This window comes from Panthera uncia, chromosome A2 (assembly GCF_023721935.1).
Source record: "Panthera uncia isolate 11264 chromosome A2, Puncia_PCG_1.0, whole genome shotgun sequence".
Lineage (NCBI taxonomy): Eukaryota > Metazoa > Chordata > Mammalia > Carnivora > Felidae > Panthera > Panthera uncia.
Window position 1 is genome coordinate 147,439,473 of NC_064816.1, and position 25,972 is coordinate 147,465,444.

General features: G+C 43.2%; 1 protein-coding gene across 1 annotated transcript in view; it reads right to left on the reverse strand.

The window, feature by feature from the left end:
- CREB3L2 (cAMP responsive element binding protein 3 like 2) overlaps positions 1 to 25,972 on the reverse strand; it is a 119,660-nt gene that overhangs the window by 38,357 nt on the left and 55,331 nt on the right. Inside the window, exon 2 of the mRNA XM_049641927.1 lies at positions 10,217 to 10,433. Within this exon, the coding sequence (XP_049497884.1) occupies positions 10,217 to 10,433 (217 nt within the window). The remainder of the gene's footprint in view (positions 1 to 10,216; positions 10,434 to 25,972) is intronic.

A 25,972-nucleotide genomic window follows, 5' to 3' on the forward strand; every position in this document is an offset into this window, starting at 1 on the left:
GAGAGGGAGACACAGAATCGGAAACAGGCTCCAGGCTCCGAGCCATCAGCCCAGAGCCTGACGCGGGGCTCGAACTCACGGACCGCGAGATCGTGACCTGGCTGAAGTCGGACGCTTAACCGACTGCGCCACCCAGGCGCCCCAGAAATTTATTATTCTAACTTACGGATGGTTTTTGAGTTGGAAAGAAGTTTAAGGCCATCAAGCTCAGATATATCATTTTATAATGAGGAAACTGACACACAGGTCTAGATCACACAGCAAATCAGTGGCAGAACCTGGTCTCTGCATCCTGACCTGGAGTCTTTCCATTAAAGAAACAACTAAAAATGTAAATAAAGTCCTGTGCACAGATCTGATTATTGTAGCATTATTTATAATCACAGAACACTGAAAATAACCAAAACAGTAAAGAACAAGGGCAAGGTGAACGAATTATGATGCAACTATACGTGGAACATTTATGTGGCCAGTAATATTACACATATAAACTTTTTAATGACAAGGCAAAGAAAGACTTATTATAGAATATTTTTAAAAATCTGTATACAAATTTATATACTATTAATGAAGAAATTGACAGAAAAAAAAAGACTGAAAGGAAATGTGTCAAAATAGTAAAATTCTCTCTGGAGAATAATTCAGAACATGAATGGATGTTTTATTTCTTTAGATTATATACTATTTCTAAATTTTCTGTACTGGAATATCCTGTGCCTGGATAATCATGCATTGACATGGCCTGTTTCTACATGTTCAACTTTATGCCTTGCGATGATAACTATTAGATAGAAGCCCAAGTGGCTCAAGGGGCCTATTCAGAGTCCCTTGACTCAACAAGGGTCAAAGAGTACTTTCATATATGTTATAAATTGCATAATTGGCTTCAACTCTTCACTCACCCCTCCACTGCCATGTAATTTTGCAGTACCTTCCCACTGTGGACTAATCCCTACCTTGGACTGGCCATATGACTTGCTTTGGCCAAAGGGATGTTAGCTTCCTAATGTGAGTAGAGTCTTGAAATGCACTTGCACAACTGTATTTACACACTGTACTACTGCCATCTTAATGAAAAGGATGTGCCAGAACAATCTACTGACCCCAGAAGAAGGGGGGCAGACATGTGAAACAGAGTTTGCCCCCCAAATGAGACTGACCAAGATCAGCCAACACTCAGCCTTAAATATGTGAGTGAATCTGGCTGAAACTAGCAAAATCACTCAACTGTCCCCCACCCAAAGTACCCAGCCTCCAGCCAAGGCATAGACATATGAGCTATAATAAGTGACTGTTCTTAAAGCTAATGGTTCTTGTTATGCAGCAGTATAGCTGGCTGATACGATATAGCTGAATGTATATGCAAGAAATTAAATCCATTATATCAGAACCTATTGCAACAAAATAGCTGCACCTACTTGCCATAATAAATCCTCTAAACCATCACTTGTGACCATATCAATACGTTTGTAGATTGACTGATTAGATCTACCGGTTACATCATAAAATAAATGACTTCATATGAAGAAAGTCAGCCAGTAAGAAGTGTGGTGAGAATAGCAGTCCAGTGGTAGTTGACATCAGAGAAAAGAGTTTTCATCCTAAACTACCAAGTTTGGGCTTATACTCTGTTCCTCATCGGAAATAAGTATCAAATCAGAGAAAACAAAATGACAAATGTAACCTATGAGGTAGAAGGTTAATAAAGGATAGAGTGAAAGGGCGTGAATAGAACATGTATTACAATTTTCCACATTACCTTATTTTTATGGTTTTATTTTCTGGTCAAAAATATCAGTAGAGCCACCATGGCTGAGAACTGGAATTATCCTTAGATGTTTGAGTTATTGGCTAAACTACAAAAACAAAAGTTAGTACACTTGACACCCTTTAATTTCTAAAACCTGAAGCTCAGATATTGAGGGAAAATTTTTTTTTTCCTAAATGGTGTTTACACACCTTTTAAGTTTCATTTCACAAGGAAAAATCACTCAATAAGGTCAGTAGTGCATACTGTGGGGAATAAGACCATTGGCCCCCATATCATCTGACTTTATTTAAATGGCTTCCTGTCAAAGGTCAAACTCAACTGGCATGATTCCTCAGCATCACCACTTAGCTATCAGCCAGAAAATAAAAATAAGCCACTGTCTGCTGGTGGTGAGCAAGTCCTTCCCATCCAAGGACAAAACGGAACTGCCATGGGAAATGGGGCCAGACTCTATGAGTACCCACAGCAGGGTACATGGAGGGGCCAGAAAAGACACTACATCAGAGCCAACACAGAGGCAACACTACAATGTACATCCTCAATCACTTCCATATATACTGCAGAAATTACAGTATTGATTAGATGTTGATTCCTTGGGGAGGGGGAGAAAAAAGATATACACATATGTATATATAATACGTATGCATATATATTCTTTTTTTTTTTAATTTTTTTTCAACGTTTATTTATTTTTGAGACAGAGAGAGACAGAGCATGAACAGGAGAGGGGCAGAGAGAGAGGGAGACACAGAATCTGAAACAGGCTGCAGGCTCTGAGCGGTCAGCACAGAGCCCGACGCGGGGCTCGAACTCATGGGCCGTGAGATCATGACCTGAGCCGAAGTCGGACGCTTAACTGACCAAGCCACCCAGGCGCCCCGCATATATATTCTTAAAAAGAGAAATCACGTGGGGCAAATCCCACTTATATGATACATGCACATATATATCCATTTGCTATTGATATGACATGACTAACATTGAAAAGGAAATTTTTGTAAATTAAAGTACACCTCATCTAAATCTTTCGGCATTTGATAACTGTGCTTGCTCTTCAAAATTTTTCAAAGGAGCTGGCAAATCTTGACTGCTTTTTGATGTAAAAATCTCTTAAAGGAGAAAATGCTAAGGCTGGGTTCTGGAGGCTGGGAGAAAGGCAAGAATTGAGTCAAGTGTGTCAGAATCATGTTAATGGTTGTTTATTTTTGAGAAAGACCCAGAGCGTGAGTGGGAGAGGGGCAGAGAGAGAGAGAGAGAGAGAGAGATAGAGAGAGAGAGGGAGACACAGAATTGGAAGCAGGCTCCAGGCTCTAAGCTGTCAGCACAGAGCCCGACACGGGGCTGGAACTCATGATGGTGAGATCATGACTTGAGCCGAAGTCGGACGCTTAACCGACTGAGCCACCCAGGTGCCTTCAGAATCACGTGAAACTATATACAGCCTGCCACATGTTTGAATGAAAGTTGGTGGCCTGTCTGCCCACGGTCCCCTCCGTGACAGCCTTAACCCTGAAATAACCGTCAGTCATGAGTGACATGATGAGGTGTTGAAAAGAGTAAAAATAGCAAACACTTAACTGTGGGTGTTTACTATATGCTAATGTTGTTGTAAGAGCTTTACACATGTTAATCTTAAGAGTAACCAGGTAAGGCATGCACTACTTACTACTACCCACATTTTATAGACAAGGAAGCTAAGGGATCAAATAACTCACCTAAAGTTACCTAGCAGGTGTGCATCAGACCTGGGATTCACAGGCTGCTCTCCTTGCAACTCTAGGATATTGCTTTACAACAGATCAATGATTAAATGGGTCTCTAGCCAAAAGTGATTATTATTCCCTTAACGTGTTTTGAGCCCATAATTAGCTACTGCAAAAGGTGCAACACTGGTTCTTGCTATATTCTCACCTGGGTTTATATAAAATTTGAATCCAGTGTTCCTGAGGTAAAGATTCCCAGTTTAAGACCAACGAACAATAGCCAAAACGTGCCAGGCACTGTTCTAAATGTTTTCATGTATTAGAAGGACCTCTGTGGGGTGCCTGGACGCCTTAGTTGGTTGAGGGTTGGCCTTCGGCTCAGGTCATGATCTCACAGTTTGCAAGTTTGAGCCCCGCATCGGGTTCTGTGCCAACACCTCGGAGCCTGGAGCCTGCTTTGGATTCTGTGTCTCCTTCTCTCTGCCTCTCCCCTGCTCATGCTCTCTCTCTCTCTCTCTCTCTGTCTCTGTCTCTTCTCTATCTGTCTCTCAAAAATAGTAAATAAATATTCAAAAAAAAATTTAAAGGTTGCGGGGGGCATCATTGTCCTCCTTGCCTGTTAGACAAAGAAAGTAAAGGCAATACCCAAAAAGGTGACGAATAGCCAAAGGACATATACCATGAGCTCAGGCATCAGACTCAGAGAGAGCAGCCCCACCACCTCTGAGTCTCCAGCCCACCCACATCAGAGGACCCAGTTACTCTCTGTGGGGAGATGAGCGACAAGTCTTCCTTTTCTACCCTTGAATCTACACCCTCTATGATGGTGGCTCTGACTGACTGACGCTCTTGTTTCTAGCTCAAAGTAAATGTGATGAAGATACAGCTGTTCGTGGTCTTTCTGTGACTTTCAGGTCTCACCTCCTCGGAGCATTTCAACATCAAGATATCTGCAACACTGCCGACTGGAAACCCAAGTCACCTATGACTCCTCTCTCCCCTCTACTTCACCTACTGGACCGTGTGTCAATCCTGCTCTGGGCTTCATCTAATTATTTCAAAATCCATGATTTCTTTGCCATGCATGTTATATGCCTTTCCTTCTCTCCCTGCATTAATGATCCATGTCTAGGCCCGCTGTCCGTGCTCTGGCATCATCAGCCATGAGACATTAGTTTCGTCTTCAAACCTTCCCCCAAACACCACCCCACTTTCCTAAATATCTGTTTCTCCCCAAACCCTGAGTCTTGGCTTCCACCAGGCTTCCCATTTACCAGCAGCACTGCTCATCTTTAGCTCGCAGACTATTGTTTTCATTCCCACCTGGGAAAACAGCGCCGTAAATTTAGGGTATCCGTACTAAGCCGGCTTACCTAGCCATCCTTCGCCTCTGCTAGCACTAAAAGCCCAGCTGGCTTAATCGGAAGGAAGATAATTATTATTTATGTTCCTAGTCCCAGCCCCTGTAGAACCTGGAACGGCCACAGTTGCAATCCCTTATTCCACCCAAAATAAAGTTACCTTGGCTTGTGCGTGGTGTAAATATTGTATTAGATCACTCCTATACTAGTGTATTTTATGCTGAATCTGTTGATATTTTACGTAGGTTCTAATTTTGTTCCTCTATCGTCTGGAAGGGTAGTGCCCTTGTCTAGATTGCCCTGAACAGCTTTACTCCGGCTCTACTAAGCTTCTTCTTCAGGAAGAAGACTGAAATTAAAGAACAAAGCAAATGAATACATAGCTTCCCGAGTTAATTACAAAGGAACATGACTAAAATAGAATAACTCGTGAAGATACCTTCCATGTGGTGAGGCACAGGACTTGGTCATTCAAATATAAGCTTTTTTCCCTCAATCCCCGTATAGAAATATCCACAGACATTTTACTTGGATGTTTCTGCTTATCTTTTTATAACCTTCTCTTTCTCTCTCTCTCTCTCTCTCTCTCTCTCTCTCTCTCTCTCTCTGTTTTTGTAGAACAGAAAACCCTGCCTGGCATCTGGTTAACAGCCTTAATCATGGGGAGAAATGAATGAGCTGGGGGCAGAATATCTTTCTGGTGGTTTTGAAGGCCGAGCCCACACTCTGACGTCTGGATCCTGTGGTTGCTGAGGCCACATGAGTTTTTTAGCTCTAGTGTTTCAGAGAAAGAAGTCTACAGTCATATTCAGTCCTGAAGATAGATGACTCCTATGTAATCTTAGACCAGTGTTTCTCAACCTCTCTTTGCGGGGGGCGGGGGGGGGGAATGGGGAGGGGGAGGAGGGGTGCTGCGAGGGTGGCAGTCACAGACTCTTGAGGATCTAAAAAAAAGTTATAGATGTTCTCAGCAGAAAAAAATGACAAATGTGGACAGCCCAAAATGTTGTATATCATTTTAGGGGTCTACAGTCCATCCAGGTCCATGAAAAGTTAAGAGGATAAGAGCACCTAATATGCCCTATGTCACTGGTCTGGGGTTTAAGGAGGGAGTGTGGGGGAGAAGAAACAGCAGGGAGAGAACAAGGAAGGACAAAGGAAAAGAAAGAAGTGGGAGAGAGAGGAAGAGAGGATAGACAGAGAAAAATCCTAATAAAGTAGGAGATGGTCTACTCCAATTGTTCATCTTCTTTTAGGCTTAGCAGCAACTACAGAGGAATTCCACTTAATCTAAGTAAAATTGGACAAGGAGATCTGAATCACTGGCTTTCCCAAGTATAATGAAACAACTGGCTATCCATCACTAGAAACAAGGACTCCTACTTTTGCTTAAGCTGTTTTCCCAAAGCGAGAGAAAAAGAATATTAAATTTAATGTGAACAGCAATTTTTAAATGCCGCCTTCTTACACACTTCCTAAAGAACTACCACCCTTTTCCAACAGGAAGGGGCTCTGTTGGGCAGAACACGTGCTGCAAGAAGGATCCTTGGGGCTGATCCCCCCTCAAGGTGGATGCAAACGGGGTTTCAAATGAATAAAATAATTCTGTTCCCAAACATCTGTCTGTCTACACCAAACTCAGAAAAATATTGGATGCTAAGATGTAGACAAAGCTTTCCGGGGAAAGTGCCCCATCTACTCATGTATGCTAACTTTGATTTCACACCGCCCAAATGGTTACCCTCCTTGTTCATTACCCCCTACTTGTACAAGTGCTTTTGCTGGCATAGGAAGGTGGGTTTAACTCAGAGAAATCCCGATATTTGAACATGAACGGTGGATCAGAAGCCCTTTGCAAGCTATATCTGACCCACTACACCTGTTCTCAGCAAATTACTAGCAAAGCCTATAGCAGCACAGGATCTATACATAGAGGAAGGCACGAGGTGAGGGAACTGAATGGAGTGTGCTTTGGTCTAATGATAAGAAAGCCTTCCCAGAAGAGATTCATTGCTTCTTTTTCCCTAACACTCAACTATTAGCATCAATGGCACCCCTGAGTTCCCCTGGGTTGCATTTATATTGATTGCAATTAAAATACAAAGAAATCGTTTCATCATGGAAGAGAAAGAGACAGCACCTTTGGAAACGTACTTATTTGCAACCATTTCACTAGAGACCTTGTTTTAGAAGAATCAATGTCCCAGCCCTCGGGCCTCCGTCTGCTTCCCTCCAGCCACTGTTCCAACTCTACTCAATGCTTCAAGGCCTAAATAAACTCTGTCTCATTCATGGTACATTTCCTATGATCTTCTCTGGGTGTGCCCTCTCTGCTCTGAACTTCTACAGTTTAATTTCCTCTTGGGACATTTCCATTCTGCCTGGTCAAGTATTGGGGTACATGGCATTTTCACTAGAGTCTGAGCTACTTGTAGGCGGGATCTAAGTTTCACTCTTGTGTATTGCAATTATCGAGGACAGCGTCTGACCCACAGCAGGTGTTCCGCAAACATACGTGGAATTGAAGGGGCAAGTGGGTCCGCCTAGATTATTTAGGCCTTCTCTAATCTGCATGTTCTAGAACAGCAAGGCTGCAGAATGGCTGACCACTCCACAATTATATAATCATCTAAATATAATACAAGGTGGCCCTATTGTTATCACTCCAGCCACACAGCCTCTGCCCTCTGTACTTGATGTTTCCTCTGCCTAGAAGCATCTTCCTGAGACAGCTAGTTCTTTTCCTCATCTGCTGACCTTTACTCAAAATTTACCTTCAAATTTGGTCCTTCTTGGTCTATCCTATTTAGGATTTCAATTCCTCATCCCCCGTTATGGTGGGAATGCTTGTGTCCCCCCAAATTCTCATGTTGAAATCCTAATGCCCAATGTGATGTTATCAGGAGAGGGGCCTTAGGGAAGTGCTTATGTCATATGAGGGTGGAGCCCTTGTGAATGGAAACAGGGCCCTTATTAATAAGAGACCCGTCAGTGCTCCCTCGTCCCTTCTGTCATGTAAGCATACAACAGGAAGTCGGCAACTGGAGAGGACTCTCATCCACCCATGCCGGCACCCTAATCTGGGACTTCCAGGCTCTAGAACCATAAGAAAGTATTTTCTGTTGTTTATAAGCCATGTAATATTTTTGTTACAGCAGCCTGAATAGACTAAGATGCCCGCCCACGTCCTTCAGCAAGTCCCTATCCATTTTTCTGATTTCTTTTTCTGTATATCACTGATCACCATCGAATAAGCCATATATTTTACTTTTTTCTTTTTCTTATTTTCCGTCACCCCTACCTCCTAGAATGTAAACTCCATGAAGGCAGAGACCTTTGTAATTGTGTTTACTTTTTACCCTCAATGCTTAAAACAGTGCCTCGCAGGTTAAGTACAAGGTAGGTACTCAATAAATCGCTATGAAGTGAATTTTAAGAGTGAATCATAAAGCATTTATAAAATATCTACTCCTACTTGGCACTGTGTTTGCCCCTGTACAAGACAGCTGCGAAAGGCCAAGAAACACCACCTGATCAAATGCATGCAGCCCAGTGTATGTGCATAGTCAGAGAGCAAGCAGTGTAGGGGACAGCAGAGCAGGTGTCTTCCCTGATGCTGTCACCAGAGGTTAGGAATGTGCTTCAGTCTTTTCTATACCTTCTCCCTTAACCACTTACTGTACAATTAACTCAGTGAAATAACTGTTTATCATATACCATCAAAGTGCCAAGCACAGTGCTAGGTACCAGGAACACACAATCATACTTGCTCACAAACCAGCTCAAAACAGAGAAGAGAATAGAAAAATAAATAATGGCTGGAATATAAGGACACATGTAATAGTCTCTAGACAAACGGCAAAACCAAAACAAATAAACACACAGAAGCAGTGCTGTGAAAACATAATGGGCGACAGCTTCCAGATGGGAGAGTCTGGCACCGGATGACACTGAGTTGGGTCTTGATGGGTAGGTGGGAATTTGACTGGTGGGGCTGACAAAGGTAATGGGAACCCAGAATAAAGAAAACAGTGTAAGAAAAGTTGTGGAGTGGAAAAGTCAGTGCCAGAGGCACACAGACAGGGAGAGATGGGACAAGGTGGGGAAAGGAGGTAGGATCAGCCCACAAAGGGCTTTGAAAGCTATGCTGTGAGGTCAGCTTCATTCTATAGAACAATGGAGGACTATCTGAGATTTTGCAATAGGGAATGAATATGAACAAAAGTGAATACTGATGGCTAGAAACCCAATATCACATTTCATTGTAGGTCATAGCTTGGGAAGTTAAGAAATCCTCCCCCAAACTTTCCTGATCACCTAAAGCCCTGCCATCCTCTTACAGTTCCTGGTTTGAAATAAGAATGATTGCAACAGCGGCTGAGAACAATATCCTTAGTATCAGCAGCTAAGAACGATATCCTGGGTTAGGCACTGGCGTATATTCTGATGTTTAATCTTTACAAGGCATGAAATAGATGCTGTTTTTATCCTACTTTTACACATGAGGAAGTTAAGTAGTTGGCCCACAAGTAGTCACTGAAATAGAACTTAAACTGAGGTCTGACTGCGGAGGACATAACCTTAACCACCACCCTTAGCATATATTCTCCATTTTTATAGTCAGTTGTATACATTTCTAATGTTCCCCACGTGGTAGGTTCTATGAGAACAATGTGTTCATTTTTTATGTCTATTTCCTCCAGTGTCTAGCATGTGAACTCAAGAACTGCCAGGTGAATCAATAGCTACAATTTAAGGCACTGATAATATGTAATAAAGGAATTCAGATCTGGAAGAAAGTCACTTTACAGACACATGGTCAAACAGCTTAACATTCTAAAGCCAAGAAAACTAGATCTTCAACAAATACCATACTGTTGGCATTGATGATGGGCATGAAAGGGTCACCAGGAATGCTAGGTGACCTAGGAATGCTCGCCAAGATCTCGTATACAAGTGGTCAAGGGAACATGCTGAATATGGGTTAAGAGGAGGCCCAAGAAGCTTGTGTGGAGAAGAGCGGTCATAAAAATTCTTTCTCAGAAAAAAATGACACGATCCCTTAAGCCATTGGAGTTACCGGAATTACCAACCAAACAGGCCAACCTTGATTTGCAAAAGGATGTTCTGCTGCCCAGTCCCCGGGGTCAAAGAAAGCAACTACTGGCATTCCTTATAGCAAGTTCCCAGAGCACACGGCCGGGGGTGGGGAAAGCATCCCGTGACTCTGCATTTCCCCACAGCCCAAGCCCCAGGCTTTCTGTGGAGTAGGTATGCGGTTAACGTGAGTGCTGACAATAGCGTAACGCACACTCCACACCCCCAAGGAGCTCCGAGTCAAAGGTCCCGTGGTCCCAGTATTTCCCCTGCCCTGAGTTTACCGTCATTGAAGCTGTCACCGGTGGCAACGTGGGTGAACGGTGACTGGGCCCGAGGCTCCTCACACAGGGAGTAGCTGTGCTCAGCCTGGATGAGAGGCGCCGGGGATGTTGGGGACGGTTCCACCTCCATCGACACACTCTTCTCGGAGAGGAAAGGGTCATTAAGGAGCTGACCCAAGACGTTCTGGGAAAACTCATCCAGAAGTTCTGAGAAGTGCTACGAGACACAAAGGAGGAAGAACTCAGTTTCTCTGAACCGTGATCTGACAGGTACACAACATCTTAAGGCAAATCTATCATCTGCTGCTTCAAATGAAGCCATTTATATACAGTGTCCAGTTATCTCTTGCTGTGTAGCAAACTAGCCCAAAGTTCAGTGGCTTAACATAAGTACACTTTATTATTCCTCACTATTCCATGGGTTGGCTGGGCAGACAAGCTGGTTTCATCTGAGTCCACTGTGCTGGAAGGTTGGCTGGGAGCGACGCAGGGCCAGGCCAGTCGAATGGCCGGACCCTTTCCTCAGTGACTGTGTCAGGCCGAGATCCCTCCCATGAGGGCAGTGGTGTCCTAACGGGGAGAAAACCAAACCTGAATGGCCTCAGCAGTCACACATCATCACTCCCTCCACATTCTTTTGGTCAAGGCAAGTGTTGAGGCCAGCTCAGACACATGGGATGGAAAAACAGACTCCACCTCTCGACAAGAGGAATGGCAAAATCACAACAGAAACAAGTGTGGGCAAAGGACAGCACCACTCACTGGGGGCTAACACCGTAACTACCTACCTCATTTTTCATGGAAAATATTTTAAAATACACTATATCCTCTATTTCTATAGCACGAGGGTGCTATTTATAGCAAGGTGCCAAGTTCAAAGACATCAGAGGCAGCTTCCTTCTGCTCTCTCCAACCACCCGGACTCTGTGTTCCTCTCCAGTTTTTCCTTAACCTCTTCTCATCCTCCATGTTCAACACCACTGACTCCCTAACCCACAGCATGCCGTGAAGATGATACAGGAATGGTCTATACACATACTCACAGGGACTCCTATGTCCCTTGTTCCACGGTCCCCACTCTAACGGAGCTGCAGCCCCAGCCACTCTCCCTCATTGATAGGGGATATTCCGGGGTTTTTTTCAATCTTGGCACTACTGACATTTTGGACTGGATAATTCTTTATTATGGGGGTGGGGCTTTTCTGTGCATTACTGGGTGTTTAGCAGCATCCCTAGCCTCTACCCAATGAATGGTAGTAGTGCCCCCCTAGTTTCAAAAACTGGAAAGGTCTTCAGACACTGTCAAATGTCCCTGTCAGGAGTGGGGAGAACCATCCTTGGTTCTTGGTACCACTACAGACTACATTAAAAATAATAATAACAAAATTGGGGGTGCCTGGGTGGCTCAGTCAGTTAAGTGTCTGACTGTTGGATTTTGGCTCAGGTCATGATCTCACAGTTGTGGGATCGAGTCCTGCGTCGGAATCCGCCGAGCTGACAGCACGGAGCCTACTTGGGCTTCTCTCTCTTCCTCTCTCCCTGCCTCTCTCTCTCTCTCTCTCTCTCTCAAAATAAACCAAATAGATTTGGGACACCTGGGTGGCTCAGTCGTTGAGCATCAGACTTCAGCTCAGGTCACGATCTCACAGTTTATGGGTTAGAGCCCTACACTGGGCTTTGCGCTGACAGCACAGAGCCTGCTTCAGATTCTGTCTCCCTCTCTTTCTGCCCCTCCCCTGCTCACGTGCGGGTATGCTCTCTCTCTCTTTCTCTCTCTCTCTCTCAAAAATAAACGTTAAAAAAGAAAATCTTTAAAATAAACTTTAAAAATAATAACAAAATTAAGTTAAATTTCAAAGTTCATCATAGCACCTGCTGCTAGAGCCACTTCTCCCTTCTTCACATTCCCTGAGCCACTTACTGATTAAATTTTAGGGACGCTTCTGGTATAGAAAGGAAGTTACAAAAGCAGATACAACAATAGGAGAACTGATTGCAAATGGCGATGCTTAGGGTAGGCAATGAAAACTCTTGGGATCCCCACGGATACTAAATTCTACCACTGAATTGTCAGTAAAGGTGTTCTGAAATGAATGCAGCTTGGGGACAGGAAGGCAGGAGGTTAGAGCTCTAAGATTATGGAGCTTGTAGGACAGAACATCTCCTTTAATAAAGGTGAGAAAGAGACAACAGGGAAGAGGCCCTTGTAGGCTAGGTCCTCAAAGTAGAGTTAGGTTGGTGGATTTCACCAACACCATCAACAGGAGAAATGGCTGCATCTCATCAGGACTTTGGGCACAGGCGGATCGGCATCGGTCATCTATAAGAATAAGAGAAGTGCTTGGGGGAGAGTTCTCTGCACACAAACACATTTAGAACGAGTAGTTCTTAGAAGCATCTAGGCAAGAATTCCCAAAGGCCGACTGCCTGCATCCCAATTACCAGGAGAGTTTTGTTTTTGTCATTTTATAATGAAATATTTTAAACACTCGGAAAAATTATAGAAAATAGTACCATGAATGATTATGTATTCATTCTTATGGGAAAAAAATCTTAACTTTTCCATGTTTGCTGCTACAACCTGTTTTTCTTAACTCTTTTTTTTTTGACTCTTTCTTTTTAAACAAATATACATGAAGGGACTTACTGAAGCCCCCAACCATTTCTCTTCATCCCTCCTAAAGTTACTGCTACCCTGAACTTGCTTATCATCCCTATTCAGGTCTTTACATTCTTACTACATATATATGCTTCGATTATGTACAAATGAACCTTTTAAACTTTAAATAAATAGTGCCATACCTCATACGTCTTTCTGCAACTTTATTGTCTCCAAGAATATTTTTCAGATTTATTAATATTTATACAGGTAGCGCTGATGCATTCACCTGCACTTCCGGATTGTGAATCCCATTGCATTTATCTATTTCTTCTTGAGAAGAAGATATGTAAAGATTTTATTTATTTATTTTGAGAGAGAGCACACGTGCCCAAGCAGGGTGGAGGGAGGAGCAGGAGGACAGGGAAAGAGAACTCTTTTTTTTTTTTCCTGTGAGGACTAAATATTTTATTCCTGACAATTGGTTCTATACACTTTTGTATTGCATTTCGCTTTTCAGTAACTGTATATAAGCTGTTCTTGAATTATGTATTATATAAACTTGCTTTTCTTCATGGTATTTTTTTTTTAATTTATTGATTTATTTCACATAATTTACTTATTTAAATTAAAGTTAGTATTTGTTTCAGGAGTAGAAGCCAGTGATTTATCACTTGCATACAACACCCAGTGCTCATTCTAACAAGTGTCCTCCTTAACCCCCATCACCCATGTAGCCCATCCCCCCCACCCAACATCATTCCAGTAACCCTGTTTGTTCTCTGTATTTAAGAGTCTCTTATGGTCTGTCTCCTTCTCTGTTTTTATCTTATTTTTCCTTCCTTTCCCCTATGTTCATCTGTTTTGTTTCTTGGCAAATGGCAAGATTTCATTCATTTTGACCGCTGAGTAATAATTCACTGTATATTTATATATACACCACATCTTCTTTATCGTAAGTCAATGGACATTTCTTAATCCCTATCACCTATTTCACCAATTGCCCCTGCCCACCTCCCATCTGTAACCATCAGTTTGTTCTCTATAGTTAAGAGTCTCTTTCTTGGTTTGCCTCTCTTTCTCTCTCTTTTGCTTTTTGCTCATTTGTTTTGTTAAATTCCATATATGAGTGAAATCATATGGCACTTTTGTTTTTCTCTGACTTATTTCGCTTAAGCATAATACTCCATCCATGTTGTTACAAATGGCAAGATTTAATTCTTTTTTATGGCTGAGTAATATTCCATTATATATATATATATATATATATATATATATATATATATATATACACAAAATATATTTTTTCACTCATCAGTCAATGGACATTTGAGCTCTTTCCATGATTCAGCTATTGTTGATAGCACTGCTATAAACATTGGGGTGCATAGGCCCCTTCGAATCAGCATTTTCATATCCTTTGGATAAATACCTAGAAGTGCAATTGCTGGCTCCTAGAGTAGCTCCATTTGTAATTTTTTGAGGCACCTCCATACTGTTCTCCAGAGGGGCTGCACCAGTTTCCATTCCCACCAACAGTGCAAAAGTGTTCCCCTTCCCCCGCATTCTTGCCAACATCTGTTGTTTCCCGAGTTGTTAATTTTAGCTATTCTGACAGGTGTGAGGTGGTAAGTTATTGTGGTTTATTTAGTATTTCTCTGATGATGAGTGATGTTGAGCATCTTTTCATGTGTTGGTTAACCATCTGGATGTCTTCTTTAGAAAAATGTCTATTCATGTCTTCTGCTCATTTCTTCACTGGATTATTTGTTTTTTGGGTGTTGAGTCTGATAAGTTCTTTATAGATTTTGGATAATAACCCTTGATTAGATATGTCATTTGCAAATACGTCTCCCATTCCATAGGATGCCTTTTAGTTTTGCTGATTGTTTCATTTGCTATGCAGAAGCTTTTTGTCTTGATGAGCTCACAATAGTTCATTTTTGCTTTTATTTCCCTTGCCTTCGGAGGTGTGTCAGGTAAGAAATTGCTGTGGCCGAGATCAAAGAGGTTGTTGCCTGTTTTCTCCTCTAGGATTTTGATGGCTTCTTGTCTTACATTTAGTCTTTCATCCATTTTGAGTTTATTTTTGTGTATGGTGTAAGAAAGTGGTCCAGTTTCATTCTTCTGCATGTTGCTGTCCAGTTCTCCCAGTACCATTTGCTAAAGAAACTGTCTTTTTTCCATTGGATACTCTTTCCTTTATCCAAGATTAATTGACCATACGTTTGCAGGTCCATTTCTGGGTTCTCTATTCTGTTCCATTGATCTAAGTGTCTGTTTTTGTGTCAGTACCATACTGTCTTGATGATTACAGCTTTGTAATATAGCTTGAAGTCCTGAATTGTGATGCCTCTAGCTTTGGTTTTCTTTTTCAACATTACTTTGGCTATTTAGGGTCTTTTCTGGTTCCATACAAATTATAGAATTGTTTGCTCTAGCTCTGTGAGGGACACAGAGAATCTGAAGCAGGTTCCACACCCAGCATGGAGCCTACACGGGGTTCGATCTCATGACCCTGAGATCGTGACCTGAGTCAAAATCAAGAGTTGGATGCTTAACCAACTGAGACACCTAGGCACTCCTAAATATTTTATTTTTATATGAGATACTGTAATAAACATTCTTCAACATGACAGGAAATTTAAAAAAAAATACAAATCCTGTGACCCACCTTTAGAGATTTTGAGTTGTTCAAAAGCATCCATATTAAATCCACCACCACTGCCTGTGCTTCTAATGCTTTAGTTTTTCAACTCCTGAAGGTCGACCTCATCTGCACTCATCTCCCCCACCCCCCTCCCACAAGCTCCACTTTACAATTAGTTCCCTAGAAGCTTACAATGTCCCTAGAGGTTGAGATATGCCCAAGTTAGAGGAAGATTCATGGATTTTGCAGCTACCATGTGTTAAACCTTAAATAGATAGTGGGGATACAAAATAGTAAATAAGAAAATACCAAAGGCCTGGGCCTTTCCTGACCACGCTTTGCATACAAGGAGCACAACACCTGCAAAACTAAGATTAGGACCCAGGTTTCCAGACTATAAGATAACCTGAAGTCAGGGTCTGCCTCCCTGAGCAGGTCTCCAAGGACAAATTTACTGGTTGCCTGCTGGTGAATATTCTTCACATATCTGACAGAGTTCCTTTCAAGACCAAAATTAAGGTAACAAAAAGAGAAATAAATAACACAAACTTAAACGGCAAACACAAGAGCTGGACTCACAGTCCCTGCATTTCCAAGCCACATTTCTGTCCCCTGAGCGGCAATGTCTACTCTGGCCAGCTGTGCTGACCCTGCTGACCTTCTGTAATCCTGCTCTACCCTGAGGCAAGGCTCTTTTTGATTGCAGGGCTTTCCCAGGGAAGCTGCCAGGTTGGGCTACTCGGCTGCCACCGTTTTCTTTCTCCTGAGCAGCACTAATGAATGTTTTCATGAACATCCCCCAGATAACCAATAATAAACCTTCTCTAACTCTGCCAACCATCCCCCAACTCCCTCTACTTTGGGTTTCATAGTAATTATCACGTTGCCAAACAACGTAGCTCTAAATGACAGGCAGTCCCGAAGAACTCGCAGTTGTTCCCAAATGTGTTATGATCACCTCCTCTCTGGAAAAAGAACCCCCTCAGAAGGAGAGACCGACTGTACCTAAGCTCCACCCACACCTAGGAACTTGGCAAGGCGGTGAGCACTGAGTAAGTCCCAGGGTGGACACTTGTGATGGAGAAAGATACCGTCCCGACTGGTCTCAACCAGATGCTGTGAGTCAGCCCAGCAAATCAGCTCCAGCTGTGGGCAGCTGTGGGCTCAGGCACTCAGCAGACAGGCTGACATCCCAGTGCCAGTGCAAGAAAAAGGCCAGAATCAGCCCACCATTAATGGCAGCCAGTAAGAGAGGGTCTCAGAGACCAAAAACCAAAGAGGCAAAGTGACCCTCCTCAAAGAGGGAGCCTTCTTGGATCTTGCTAATACTTTAGCAAAGGACTATGCATGTGAATCCAAGAGTTTTAAAATTTTGAGTTGAATTTTTTTCAAAGACAAGGCATAATAGCATTTCACTATTCTAATAGTCCAGTCAAGCTTTCTGGGGTTACAAGTCACTTTCATAGCATTCCAATCAATCAATGCTCACAAGACCTCAGTCATCTGCTTGAGCTAGACCTTGAACTAAGGTCCTTTTTTAAAAAAAAAAAATGTTTATTTCTTCATTTTGAGACAGTGTCTGTACATGAGTGGAGTAGGGGCAGAGGGAGAGGGAGAGAAAATCCCAAGCAGGCTCTGTACTCAGCACAGAGCCCGACATAGGGCTTGATCTCATGACCGTGAGATCATGACCTGAGTCAAATTCAAGGGTTTGCCGCTTAACCAATGGAGCCACGAAAGGGGGCCCCCTCTTATTTCAAACTGATGGAACTTTCCCCATAGTGTTTCTTCCAGGAAAGAAGTGTTTGAGGTTCAGATCCAACTGCATGGACAAGTTCCATCAAGTATGAAACCATGACCCTGCTGACGATCACTGATGGTGCAGCTGACAGGACCAGCAGGTGCCAGGTCATCTGGTGGTGAAGCCCTTCACATATTAGACTTTCGGAAAGTGAGTAAGGTGTTGTCCTATAAGGCAGACATGTGCTCTTTCACAAATGAGAAAATGGGGACTCAGGGCAGTTAGGTACATTGCCCAGGGTTGGGGTTGCGGGTTCTGAAGCGCGTGCACTTCGACTATAGAATGCTGCCGCATTTAAGTCTGCCTCCAAAGCTAACATGTAGTGGGGGCTGGAGTTGAAAAAACATTGACATAGATTTCACCAACAGCCCATCCACTCCTCCACCACAAACACAGTCTTCCACATTCAGTGTGGAAACATGCCATGGGGTTGTTAGATGGGGTGGCTCCTGGCATCACTTCCGTGGGACACTAGCAGTAACGATGATGAAGGCATGTACTTACCCTTAGGGCCCAGTCCTGCCAGAGGGTTCCTGGTCCCATCACAGAATCTCTGACTTGGAAGAAACCTCCTTGAAAGGGTTGAACCCCTGCCTCAGGACAGGAATGTTCCTCACCCACTTCAGTGAAGACCCTTGGCAGCTTACTTTAAGAACCTGGGTCAAGGTTTCATCTCCTCATTATCTAAGACCCGGCACTAAATGTCCTCCAGCCTGGCCCCAGCCATCCCGTAGTCTTGTCTGCCTTCATTCTGACCCGTGATGCCTTCATTCCAACTCTCATCGTTTCCTTATGGCATTGGGCAATATGGCTTTAGAGCCAGCTCTGGATTTGAATTCTGGCTCCCAGACGTATGGGCCTGAGCAAGATGACTTCAGTTCTCTAAATTTCAGTTTGCAACCCCTGTAAAGTAAGTATAACAACAGTACCAGCTTCCTGTCATGAGGATTGAGTTAAATAATGCATGTGATACACCCAACACTTCCCTGGCATAGCAGTCAATTTTTTAAAAAGCTCTTTAGGAAAAAAAAAATTATCAAAATTAAAACAATAAAATGTTGGCATTTTGTACTTGTACACTGGCTTCCCACAGTGCTCTTTCTAGAATATCTTTTCATCTTCCTATGCATTAGGAAACTACCTTTTAAAAAAGAACACATCTGTTTCTTCTACAGTCATCCTAGACAGACATAGCTTCAATAGACTTTTTTGCTTCTCTGACCAACTTCAGCCTTTTGGAATAAGTATCTCTTAATTTGACACATTTTTACCCTTCTTTGATGTTTCTCTCATTGCCAAGTGACTTAAATCCTTTACCTTTTAGGCCTTATAAACTTCATAACCAAGATGGAAACATTTTTACCCAGCCCCCCGAGCCTAGTACAGACCACAGGTCATATGCACTCAACAACTGTCTCTTGTCTCAATTTATTGTCATTCTACAATATCCCAGCCAAACAGTAAACACATCTCAATGAAAACCTAGGCCTCCCTATAATTATAAATAATTGCTATCAAAATTTTTAAAACATTATCCATGTTTACAAATCAGATAAATTAAGAGAAATTTTTAACCTTACATAAATTACTTACTTTATTAAAAAAAAAATCACCACATTGCTGAAGCACCGACATTGTATTTGTAGATCATTGGCCAGTTGTCAAAGGGACATGCAAGGAAAGAGTGGTTTACAATCTGGGCTGCCTCCCGCTGCTAACAACCGCCCCAAGAACTGAGGTCATGGGGGTGAGGAAAAGGGAGTAGGAGAATAATGGATTCATAATTCTTTTTTTCAAGTTCATTTTTTATTTATTTTGAGAGAGAGAGAGACATAGCAAACAGGGGAGGGACAGAAAGAGAGGGAGGCAGAATCCTAAGCAGGTTTCATGCTGCCCGTGCAGAGCCTGACGTGGAGCTTCAACTCATGAGCTGCGAGATCATGACCTGAACTGAAATCAACTGAGCCACCCAGGGGCCCCAGGACTCCTAATTCTTGAGCTTGAATAACTGGTCACATAAAGCTACTGAGCTGACTTCCTTGTATAGCTCACCACTAGGTTTTCTCTCTTTCAACAGATATAGTGAGTGTTTACTCTGAGCAACGCGCTGCATTGGCCGAGATGTACAGAAAGATGAGTCAGGGTCATCTTATAGAGAGATGACGGTCCTGAGGGACAATAGGAGCTACCTGAAGTGGATGTCCTGTGCCCTTACCGAAAGATGTGCTCAGAGAGCATGTTCAAAGCAGTTTTGCCCTCCAGAGGTGGGGCCGACAGGCATCTCCTGTGCTCAGGCTGAGGAATGCCAGCCCCAGCCCTGGACTTCTCTGGCTGGCATATCATCTCTTCTAGATTCAGTTTCCTTGTTTCACTCTGTGTGTGTGTGTGTGTGTGTGTGTGTGCCTGTGTGTGTGTCTGTCTGTGCGTGTGTGCGTGTCTGTGTGTTGGGGGTGGGGAGAGCAAATAACTAGATTTTGGACTGAATCAGTAGTTTCCCACCTTTTCCGATCTTTGGACTCTTTTGGGAATCTAATGAAAGCTTCCTACAGAAACATGCCCACAAGCACAGACTCCTGGTGGTTCCCCACCTCCTTGAGCCTGTCCAAGAACAGGAGAGGAGGATTCCACGGATTTCCAGTTAAAAACCACCAGCAGAGATAATACTACATACAACACACAAATAGTTACAGGTCATTGCTATCAACCTATTCAACTCTAATACCCTATAATTTTCTAAAGTGCTGCAGGCAATACAAAAGGCAAAAGCTTTTCAACTTAAGAAAAGGCCCTCTTTCTGCTTCTTGGGTCTGCCCCTGTTACCCTGCCGTTACCCTGCCTAGGGCAGTGAAGCTGGGGAGGTATAGGAGGTAACCATGGGATAGCAGCACCCGCTAGCTCCCTGCCAAGAGGCAGGGGCCCAAGGCCTGCCCTGGGCTCCAGTATATGCCCCTAACAAAGATGCTATTTTCCAAGCCTACTGCCTGGAATGGGGCTGCCTTTGCTGCCCGCATCTGGCTGAAGGCTGGCTCTCAGGCAGGGGAAGGAGGGTTTTTAGTGAAAAAATTGTAGCTAGAAGCCTTGCCCAGAGCACAGAATGCTTCAAAGACTTGGAGCCCCACATGTATGGGACGTGGTAGGGGAAGGCTGACAACTCCCAAAACCTCAAAGAAATGCAAAGAAATAATTTTGAGGGCACGCCTCAAATTTACCTTAGAAACCAAGGTTTCCCTCTAGCAAAACACATAGTTGGCCAGTATAGTTGGCCAGTATTGGACAGGAAGAGAGGGAGGGAGGAGGGAGGAGGCAGAGGGAGGAGGGAGGTGGGGGAGAGGTGGGAGGGGAAGGAAGAGGTGTCCTCCCCTCTCCACTCTCCCAGGGGCCATCTTCAAGGAGGCTGCTCCTTAGACCTGAGTGGATCTTGCCCTGCAAATGTGCCCTGGGCACAAACCACCCAGAAAATGGCCTAGCAGGAGAGGAAAAGACTATTCTGTCAAAAATCACAAGGAAAAACAAAATGGCTCATAAGTCAAACCCTAATACAGTGAAATTTCAAGGTCTCTCAATTTTTTCCAGTACCAATTTTAGGTACGATAAAGAAATCTGGAGTTGAGCTTTAGAATTCCCCATTAAACAAGCAGTTTGGGGGGACGGGGGTTGGTGGGGAGAGGGTTGTATTTTTGGTAGATGCTTTACTGAAATTTTACAAGCAGTAGCAGAAATTGTTTCTCAAGAGCCCTATTCCTGCAAACAATCATTGGTTTGTAGTATCCGGATGTGCCTTTCTCTGTAAAAAAATAAAAGCATGTGAAATAGGGTTAGTCAAATTGTAAAGGCTTTGGGGATGCTTGTATAAAGGAAGCCTATTATAAATTCATTGGTAGGGTATATTCTATTTTTTCTAAAAAGAGTCACCCCTAATTTATTTATTATGTAAACATGAATTTTTATGTGATATTTGTTTCCAGGGAGATGCACCAAATACTAATCCCTTTTAAACTGCATGATTTTTCACCATTAAAGCAAGTAATGGTGCATTTTCTCCAAATGCAATCCAATCTTGAATGGTCTACAGCGGGGCTTCTTGCTTAACATTGGAGGTGAAAAAAATCATTATTTCATTTTACGCAAACAAATCAATTAATGAGATAAAGGGAGAAACACCCTGTGGGTGGCTCCTGCTGGCACAGGGGAGCTCAGAGACTCAGAGTTAAATGACACAAAGAAATCCAATCTGCCTACTTCTTGGTTCATTCATATATATAGTAGCAAATGCCCCAAAATGTATTTCTTAGAACATCCAGAGACTACAAACCCAAACTAGCCTTAGCCTGGAGGAAGGCCTCTCTTCTATGGCTTAACAGGATCGGATGAGTTCCTACAGGAATAAAACTAAGAAAACATAATAATAATAAAAATAAGCCATGTTGAACGCTTAGTGCTTTACGCATGACAAAACACTTCCACATCATCATTGTATCTGATCTGGACAAGATCAAGAATAATGTAGAAGGTTGGCCTGGGGACTATGGAGGAAAGGGTGGGATTCCTGGTTTCCAGTTCCATTCCCGTTTACTTTCAGCGTCTCATGCTGCGTCCCTGTCACCAATACAGAGAACCCAGCAACAAGATTCCTAATTCTCAGATACTTTTTGAATTGTGATTTGAGTTTGAGATTAGGATATCTCCTCATGTTGTGAGAGGAAATTCTTAGGGTCCTTCTAGAGCAGTCAGAGCTATCCCAGAAATTACATATAATCCATATCACATGGAGTAGTCCTCTTTGATTAAGAAACTCAAACCATCCCCTGGAGTCCTTCTCTTGTATCTTCCTTCCGCTACAACAGACAGGTGAATCTCCCCCACAAATAAAAGCTCTTCAAAATCATGGTCAAGCCAACCATCCCAGGTGGAGGCAGTCCAGAACTTGCCATTCTGTTCTCTCCATCAGCGCTGGAGCCACAGAGTCCACGGGTGGTCTTGACTTGCCCAGTCCCGCAGTCCAGACTCTGCCTCCATGTCGCCCGTGGGAGCACTAGAGACCCAGCAGGGCTTTCTTTCTTTCTTTTTTAAATGTTTTTATTTATTTTTGAGACAGAGCATGAGCAGGGGAGGGGCAGAGAGAGAGGGAGACACAGAATGTTAAGCAGGCTCCAGGCTGTGAGCAGTCAGCACAGAGCCTGACGTGGGGCTCGAACTCACAGAGTGTGAGATCATAACCTGAGCTGAAGTCGGACGCCTAACCGACCGAGCCACTCAGGCGCCCCATAAACCCAGCAGGGCTTTCTGCCAGATGTATACCACATGCCAAAGCCAACAGGTGTGCTTTTAACCGGCCCACACTTAAAATCCCCAACATAATTCAATCCGAGTCTAAATTCCCCACAGAGGCAAAGTAAATGTAAATTTCTTATTCACCATCCCCCAAACTGCCTGAAGAGTTTCCTCCTAACTGGTGTTTTATAACCCTTGTTGATACCCCTCCTTCTGTGCTTGACTTTTAATTTGTAGTTTTACCCTTTTATGCTCTTATGATATAAGCCAGCTGGGAGGCTTGTTTTGGCCAGTCTCTTCTGACTGTGCCTCCCGCCTCCTCTACACATAAAACCTCCTTCTCTTCTCAGGTGCTTTCCACTCTAAACAGAAAACGAATGGGGCGCCTGGGTGGCTCAGTCAGTTAGGCGTCCGACTTCAGCTCAGGTCATGATCTAGCAGTCCGTGAGTTCGAGCCCTGCGTCAGGCTCTGGGCTGATGGCTCAGAGCCTGGAGCCTGCTTCCGATTCTGTCTCCCTCTCTCTCTGCCCCTCCCCCGTTCATGCTCTGTCTCTCTCTGTCTCAAAAATAAATAAAAACATTAAAAAAATAAACAGAAAACGACTTTATCTCTCTCCCCATCACACACCTTCCAGTCTTTACCAGGAAACACCCAGGGCATTCCCTCGGGGCCTCTAACTTCAAAGAAGGCATAAACTAGGATATTCATTGTTTGTATTTTTTTTAATGTTTATTTATTTTTCAGAGAAAGAGAGAGAGAGAGTGTGTGTGTAAGCAGGAGAGGGGCAGAGAGGGAGACACAGAATCCGAAGCAGGCTCCAGGCTCCGAGCTGTCAGCACAGAGCCCGACGCAGGGCTCGAACCCACGAACCACGAGATCATGACCTGAGCTGAAGTCGGATGCTTAACCAACTGAGCCACTCAGGTGCCCCTTTTGTTTGTATTCTCTTGAGTCCTACCTTAAAACAACCAAACTCTGGTATTTTTGCCATTCTAGAAAAGCTTCTGACTGTGGTAACAGGCTCCAGATCATAGACTGATGATGCTTGAAGAAATACCTGGTCATTTTAATTTGAGAAAACTGAGATTTGGGACAATATATGAAATCTTTACACCATTGATTCTGTGACCAGAGAGATGGAGACTGTCATAGGATCACCAAACGAATGACTGAAGAGTCCCACAGACTTCCTTCATGGAATTCTTTGAAGAGGACCTATGTTTCACAATGGGACAATTCTATCTCAAGAGCCAATGTCAAGGATGTCAGGTGTGAAAAATTAAAGGAGCCATAAAAGTTTCAGGGAAAAAAAAATTGGCATACTCCCTTGAGCCCTATTTATTTATGAGCCAGATATGCCGTCAGATTACCAAGATCATCTCATCTCTAAAGTGCTATGCTAGGGAAAAGAGAAAGGGCTTCAAGAGTACAAGGTACTATCTGCCTTGTTGTCCAAATGCACAGGGAGTGACTCACTGCCAGCTGGTACCCCTTCACCCCCAGATAAGAGCAACAAGAATTCCATAGGTTGCCAAACTGAGAGATCCAGGCAGGTTCTGGCTTAAAGCCACTTAGACTTTTGCTCTGTCAGATCTCACATGTATGTTTCACCTCCCTGGCATGCTGGCCTGCTGAAATGTACCGGAGGCTCCTAACCCTCTGAAGGAGTGTTCCATTCACTGACATCATGAGTCTGAACACGTATGTTCTAGATCGGCTCTGTAATTTTTAGCAGTAACCTTGAGCAAATCACTCATGCTTTCTACCCCATCTGAAACTAGGAAAACTGCAATCTGCCTTTCACACTTGTCAGAAGATAAAATGAATTCATAGAGAGCCTGATCTGGATATAATATCGTAAATAAAAACTGGGCGAGAACCATTAATGGGCTATGAACATGAAAGTCACCCACATAGATAGTTATTTCTTCCCTCCTCTTGACCTGCCAGTTAACAACTGCAAATATTGGGAGCATGGCACCTGCTGGATGTCTGCCCTTCCATGACCCTTCCTCTTTATGAAACTCAACCAGCTGAGGTCATGAACCCCCTTCTATCTCCGAATGCTGTTAAATCCAGGAGCTTGACAGATTGGTCAGGACAGAAATCTTGGCACAGTGAGGAGTGAAGAACCACCAGTTACCTCTCTGCTAACTGGTGAGACCAGAGAGAGATTGGAAAGGCAAACTCCATTATTTTAAATGAAGAAGCTAAAGCGAAGAGATGCTCAGGTACACCCTCCAAAGAAGCAAAACATGACGTTTATTCACTTAGAGCAGTTTCTGTCACTAATAAGGGCTCAATAAATGCTAGCTGTTTTATTGTTATCGTTGCTACAAACTTTGCTGAAAGGGGGACAAATTATTAAGCATTTCTCTGATCTATCAGCCTATTAACACGATAAAAGATTGTGAGGCTCACTGATTCCTTGTGATCTCATACTAGACTCTAGTTTGTTCATTCGCTTACCAAGAGGCTCAGTGTTTAGTTCGTCAATTCCTAATTGATAAATCTTCCTCTTCCCCTTTTGAAAACCAGGCCCATATCTCCAATCTAAAACCCTGATATTCCTCCATAGGTCATCACTCTGATTACATCCATGTTTTTTCGAGCCTTTTCATTTTATCCAGCAATTATAATTTTCATGGAAACTCCTCAAACTTTTGAAAGAGAACTGGTCACAGCCAAACTGGATTATCTAGGGCTCACTTGGTGGCACACCTGACAAAAAAGACCCAGAAAACCCAAAATAAGCCAGTGAGAAGAAAGAGATCATCCCCAGTGGGCAACTGAGAATCCATGACAGAGCTAGCAGAAAGTGAGAAGACTAGGGCAACTTGGTTGTGAAAAATTGTCCTGGAGAGGCTCAAAGATACCTGGCCTGATTGTAAACAGCAGCCAGCCAAAGATTCCCCAAGATGGATATTTACAGGTTTTCAAGTCTTCTTCTAGAAGTAGAGTCCAGGTGCTTCAAAAGGCATCCGTCTAGTGCTGTGGCCACCAGACTGATATTCCCTGTCATATAGCTACGACCCTGCCCTTTCTTTTCATTTGACCTTGGGAGACTTGGAGAATGTCTAATGAAGGTGAAAAAAAGACAGCTAGCATTCTCTTTCTAAGAAAGACCGTGAATGGAATGTGGTGATCTTGGAGTTGTTAGGAGAGTAAGCAAACTAAAGATATTTTGCAGTCCCTCTGGGAAACGACGTGCAAACCTCACATGTAAAAGCTTAAACAGCTTAATTGAGCATTTTTCTCCCAAGAGAGAATGTAGAGCAATGCTTCTCCAGTGTTTTTCATTATTCAACAGCGGTGGATACTTGCTTACTGAGTCACAAGTAGGGAACATTTGCTCTCTGGTCATTAGCGGTGCTTTTTCGCTCCGCACTGTAGCCAATGGTCTCAGAAATGACAACAGGTTTGAATGCAATAGT